Source organism: Esox lucius, chromosome 9, assembly GCF_011004845.1.
Source record: "Esox lucius isolate fEsoLuc1 chromosome 9, fEsoLuc1.pri, whole genome shotgun sequence".
Lineage (NCBI taxonomy): Eukaryota > Metazoa > Chordata > Actinopteri > Esociformes > Esocidae > Esox > Esox lucius.
Genome location: NC_047577.1, coordinates 16,114,012 through 16,120,126, shown reverse-complemented (window position 1 = coordinate 16,120,126; position 6,115 = coordinate 16,114,012). Strand labels below are relative to the sequence as shown.

The 6,115-nt window shown below is 47.6% G+C and overlaps 1 protein-coding gene across 1 annotated transcript in view; it reads left to right on the top strand.

Moving 5' to 3' along the window:
• The first annotated feature begins 279 nt into the window (after positions 1-279).
• tnrc6c2 (trinucleotide repeat containing adaptor 6C2) overlaps positions 280-6,115 on the top strand; it is a 44,626-nt gene continuing 38,790 nt past the window's right edge. Inside the window, exons 1-3 of the mRNA XM_029122538.2 lie at positions 280-417; positions 1,160-1,252; positions 1,907-1,928. Of these exons, the coding sequence (XP_028978371.2) occupies positions 280-417; positions 1,160-1,252; positions 1,907-1,928 (253 nt within the window). The remainder of the gene's footprint in view (positions 418-1,159; positions 1,253-1,906; positions 1,929-6,115) is intronic.

The window sequence follows — 6,115 nt, the reverse complement described above, 5'->3', positions numbered from 1 at the left end:
GACCTGCTATGATTCTGATGCGGTGTCTTACTGTTGTTCCCTCCAGCTAGTCCTCTGAGAGGATTCCCCCTGTTAGATTGACTGCTGGTAATGACCATGCCTGCCAATAAACTCCTTCCTGTGGACTGGCTCCTCCTCCAACGCTCCATCACTCTCTCTCAGCCTAGATCTGCCTGTCAGTTTGATTGACAGCTCCCTCCCCCATCATGCAGCGTTGTCGTTCTCTCCCAGTGTTTCCCTGATGGTTATGACTCTTAAGTTATTAATGTTCTGGTCCCTATGGATACGGACTCAAGTGTTTCTCTGGGCGGAGAGCTGTGCTGCTCCGGTGGTCAGCGCGTGTGTGCGTCCCCGGTAAAAGGCAGACACGTCGGCGTGTCCTACCTATTGCAGAGGACCGATTGCGATGTCTGTCAGGTCAGGTGTGTGTGGTCAGTAGAAAGCAAGGGGAGATCTGGTCCAAGGATTGCAGGCCGGATTAGTGTTAGGAGGCCGACCTGGTCATTTTTAAGCTGTCGTGGTATTGACCAGTATGTGGAACAGATTGACCGCCTGTCCATGCTGTGAGTGGCCCGCGTTTGGCCGGACCACCGGAGCGCATGTTGAACAGGCACCGGGAGCCTCAGGATACCCTGTCGTTAAAGCTGCCAGACCAGGCTCCTCCAGCCCCCTCGTCACAGCTTTAATAGTTTCCAGGTACCGTCACCGAACTATAGCCAGGGGAAATAAATACTGAAGTAAACCACTTTTTGTCCCTGGCTCTCCCGCTGAGATCCATCTGATCTCCGCTTTGGCTGACTGGTGGGCCTTGGGTTCTGTCTCTCCTTCTCTCGGTCTCTGCTACTCTCTCTGTCGCTCTCTTTCGCTCTCTCTCATTCCATCTGTCAGTTTTCCCATTGTCCACCCCTCGCCGCCCGTTTTCTTTCTGGCCGTGACGTAAATTGCATTCAAGAAACCGTTCTGTGGGTTTCTTCGGAGGTGCTGATTGCCTAACGAGTATTCTCTGGAAAAGTTTGCGAGGGCTGACATTGACCTCATTTAAGCGGATGAAAGGGAAATTGTAGAGTGAGATTCCTGAGGTGAACTTGAAGCCTGTCTGCTCCCCTCTGCCCTGTTCTGAAAACCTGCCTCTCTTCCATTTGCAGCTGAGAGAAGCTAGCAAAACAAAAAAGAGAAAGAGAACCATTTGATGGAAGAAAAGAAAAAGAAAAGGCAAGAAGAAAAGATAAAGAAGGACGCTGCTCAAAAAAAGGTATGTTCTTTCTAACACACACTTTTTCAAAACCAACTTCCTCCTTCCTGAAAAACACCTCCACCAAACTACATCTTTGCCCTCCCCTCATCCAGGTAATTTTGTTCAGTCCATTATAGTCCAACTTAGCTGATCCTGGTGGATTAGGATGTAGATCCATGCCGGCAGAAGGTTAGGGGCTGTGCCTGACAGGTGTGTGAACCTTATCTAAAGACCGATTGCAGGCAGAGAGACTAGAACACCAGCCTCACGACGCCCTCACTCCAACGTAGACTGACCCCGCCCCCCTGGTAGACTGCCGTTTTTTTTCTATGAACAGGGGGATTGTGGGATTTGTCCAGTTTAGAGCTATATAATTATTTGGTTTACTTTAATTAAATACTGTTTTGGAGTAAACTTATCAAATTGAGACAGTTGGTTTAATGTTTGATAGTTTTACATGGTTACTGTTCATTTTGCTAAATTATACCAATTCCCTTTTGACACTCATGTTTTAGTTAATGACCTCCTTTTATGACAGTTAAGTTTCATGTTAATCATTGATTGAAAAAACGCCTTTATTGACTTCTCTCTTCACTCTCTCTTTTTTTGCACTTTACCTTTCTCTTTTTCTCTTCCCTTCTCCTGCCTCTTGTTTTCTTCTTACTGTTCCAGGCTGCTGAACAGAAAACCAAAGGTGAGTGGAATAATTAACCGGGCTCATTGCCGAGAACCTTTCTAAAAATACATGCCCACAGCACGCGCGCAAACACACGCGCACGGCTTATCAGCTCCGATTAGGAAGCGTTTGAGTCGTAACAGTGCATATATGCACAGGCATGACGATAAGGGCCACGCGTGTTTGTTTATCCGCAGTAGGCCCTCCTAACGTGTGTGTGTGTGTGTGTGTGTGTGTGTGTGTGTGTGTGTCTCCACGGTAGCCTACAGCTACACACTGATGCACAGTGACTCGACTTTCCTCTGAGCTCAGCCTCACTAACCAATGAAGCGTGTGTTGGGCACCCAGATGGTTACTCCTCAGCGTGGGGGGAGAGGGGGTTATGGGTGGGCAAGGAAATCACGGCGTTCCAGGCCTAATGGTCCACCCACTGCTCGGCGTGGCTCATCGCAGTATGGCTGCTGTTTGTGTGCCGCAAATCATTTCTTATTGTGTTTAGGCAACAAACGAGTGCAGCGTATGTCAAGAATGCGCGTGGCTTTGCGTGTGCCTGTTTTTGTAGGCGTACGCGTGTGTTTTTGTTCAAGAAGATGTGTGTGTTTGTGTGGGGGTGTTTTAAGCCCTGCTGGCAGATAAGACCCGGGCTTTGGTCCGCTCTAAAGCCCATTAGAGCATCTGTTCAGGCTGCACTAGTTAGCACCTCCCTCGCTTTCTGAAGTGTGTGTGTGTGTCTGTGTGTGTGTCTGTGTGTGTGTCTGTGTGTGTGTCTGTGTGTGTGTCTGTGTGTGTGTCTGTGTGTGTATGTCTGTGTGTGTATGTCTGTGTGTGTATGTCTGTGTGTGTATGTCTGGGTCGGTCGGTCGGTGTGCGTGTCGGCCTGTCGGTGTGTGTGTCGGCCTGTCGGTCGGTCTGTGTGCCTATGTCTCTGTGTGTGCCTATGTCTCTGTGTGTGCCTATGTCTCTGTGTGTGCCTATGTCTCTGTGCGTGCCTATGTCTCCGTGCGCGCCTATGTCTCCGTGCGCGCCTATGTCTCCGTGCGCGCCTATGTCTCCGTGCGCGCCTATGTCTCCGTGCGCGCCTATGTCTCCGTGCGCGCCTATGTCTCCGTGCGCGCCTATGTCTCCGTGCGCGCCTATGTCTCCGTGCGCGCCTATGTCTGTGTTTCCTCTAAGTGGGTTGCCCTGGGCAGCGGGTGTCCTCTGACGTCCCCGTGATAATCCTTATGTTGAAGCAGCAGTGTTATAGAATCTTACCTGTAACCAAAATGCTGCCAGTTGGAGAGCTGGCCAGATCAACACACATTTGTTCTGTCCTTGAATTAGATTGTATGGTTGGGCGATGTTGCATTAACACATCATCATCCCAGTAACCTGTCCAAACATCGCAGACAGACTATGCAATTGTTTTGTCCATTTCTTTTTTTCTACCCATAGTAGATGCACATGCCCTGTAGGGTAAATTGGTGGGAATAACTCAGCATGTTAACAGACTTAAGTTCACTTTTTAAAGGAGTTGCAAACAGAAGAAATGCCTTTAAACCTGAAATCTGGCCATCTCCTGATATTAATAATTTAACTGGCATTTACCTTTTTTTCTATTCTTAAACTAGAATGATGGCTTAGACAGGGCATTTTATTCCCTTAAAGCCTATACATAAAAATGATCAGACAAATGATATCTTCTTGCAAATATATTGGATGAAAAACATGTTGTCATTATGTTTTCATTGTATTTGGGCTAAATACAGAATGTTTGATAAGCTATTGCAAATAGTGTATGTTTAACCATATGTGGTTGCCTTGGCTAATTCATCAGAAATATGTAGATCGTAGAAAGGGCCGAAAGCACAAAGCAGCGCAAAACTTATCAACCTTCAATGGAATAATTATTCCTTTTCAGAAAGCAGTTTTAATACTGAGAGTCAATCGCAAAATTTACTTAGTTTAAACAAACTTTCTAGATTTCTGCTTTACAAAATTGGGCAATTGTAATTCACTGCTTTCAAAGTCAAAAGATTAACTATTGTGTACTGTACGACACTTTCCATAAGTTACCTTGAAAACTGCCTGTAGGCGTAGACTATAGAAACAGCATCTGGTTAAAACTAATAAATGCTCCCTTGTGCCACAGGACTATTTGCGTTTCAAGCGGCAGGTCTGTCTAGTCCAGCTAAAGACTCCACCTGTGCTCACCCAGACAGCTTTGTAATTTAAACGCCTTTATAATCATTAGAACTGTGATGTCCAGCGACAGATTTATATTTAGCTACCTAGCAAAGTCAGCCAATGTGCATACCAAATGTTACTGGCCGTATATTTGCTCAAAACATTGACTTTTCCTGCCGTGGCGATGGGGATTTCTGCCGAAATGATAGCAGTGGAAATGCAGGTGCTTTTTTTGTCAGGGATTGGACACCCCAGGCACCCCACAAGCCTTCAGTGTTCGGCCTGACAACCGTTTGCCAGTTTATGGAGGTCAACATGGGTTGCTTGACCTCTGAACCCTCAAATATCTGGATCATTACGCAGTGCTCAGTCCGAACATAAGGACGAGTGACGGTCAGAATGTGCCGTGTTATTCAGGCCTTTTGCTCTGCTTGCCTGGGGGAATTTAAATGGGTCAATCCGCTGAGCTAGCTACAAAGCTAATTGATATCTGATGCTGTGGTTCCTGTACTATTGGCTTTTCAGTGACACCATTTAGGTTACCCCATTGAACAAGCTGGTAATGTACCCATACCGACCAAACAGACGAGATGTTTGTCTCATACCGAATGTAACAGGTGTAGAATTTTCTGTGTAATGCTTTGTGCGCACTGTCCGCTCGCTCAACTCGCAAATCAATTGATCTCTGGCGAGCTGTCTCTGAGCCTTCCCTGGGCATGCCAACTGCCCCCTCGGGCAGGGCATATCTTCCTAATTTATGCCAGCGACAACCAGGACAGGGAAAACATCAGTCTCTGCAAATATTAATAAGTATTTAGTATATGCGTGACTCCACTACTAACATCTGTTACAACGATGCCAAGTCAATGATTTGTCAGTGTTCAAACAGCAATTTTCTTCGTTTTACGTTGTTCACTCACCCGTGATCCCGACAATCTCTGAAACCTTCCATGCATAATTTTTGGGGAATTATATCTTTTCATGAAGCCAGAGAAGCATCTTAAGTAATGGGGAAAACTGGACATGTTTTTCGTACAGAAATGTTATTAGCTAGTTGAGGGAGTTATTAGCTAGCGGGTAGAAAAGAGAAGGGACTTCAAGATGCAGAGAACATCTGCCCTGCCAATGGAACTCGCCGAACTCCGTCACTGCTTGCTATCTGGAAATTAGCATCAAGTGAAACTTTTCAGCTGTCGCTGGGACATTTTGTCTCCGGGAGTAGCTCCATCCACCATCGCTCGTTGGTAGTGAAAGGGGGCGTGCCTCTTTGTAGCGCAAGCGAGCAGAGAGTGTTCGCGTAGGGTAATACATGTTTACCAACCCTTTCCCTTTGACGCAGAGCTAAAAACAAAAAAATAGATGCTCTGTGGTAATGAGGTTGGAAGGGCAGCGGTGCTGGTTGTTGCCGTCTCTGCTGAGTGACACATCTGGGTGTGAGCATCCTGACACACTGCTCTAAATGTCAAGCGCTCCCCTCTCATGTGTGAACACGCGCTGTCTGTGTTGAGAATGCCCGGACCAAGCCCAGGGGTCAGGAAAGGCCTTCTTATCGTAGGACTGAGAAGGGAAGTCAGGAGTCCGACAACACAGAGCCGGGGAGGCCCTAGCGGGGGTCGAGGTGTGTAAACGGGGAGAGGAAAGGGAGGTGAGTGAAGAACGGATGTGGGGAGGGAGAGGACCGACTGCCCAGTCCGCTACAGGGCCCGCTAAGGCCACTGGAAAAGGGTGTATGCGGGCAAATCGGTGTACGTCTTTGGTTTGTCTCCACATCCACTGAGCTTAATCTCTCGCACATGCCCCCTACCCCCACCCAGCCTCACCACTCACTCATCAACCAACCCCCTCCCTCTCGCTTTTCAATTTGTTTGCGGTAATCGATCTTGCCTGGCACGTTCATATGTATGAAAACGAGATAAAACGGCGGCGCTGCTGAATTAACTCCTGTGCCCCCCATTAGCCATGGATCTCCGGAGAGATGGGGACTGGGCTGGCCATGCCTCCCCACCCAGGAAGCTCCTGTTTGGGCATAGTGGGCCACT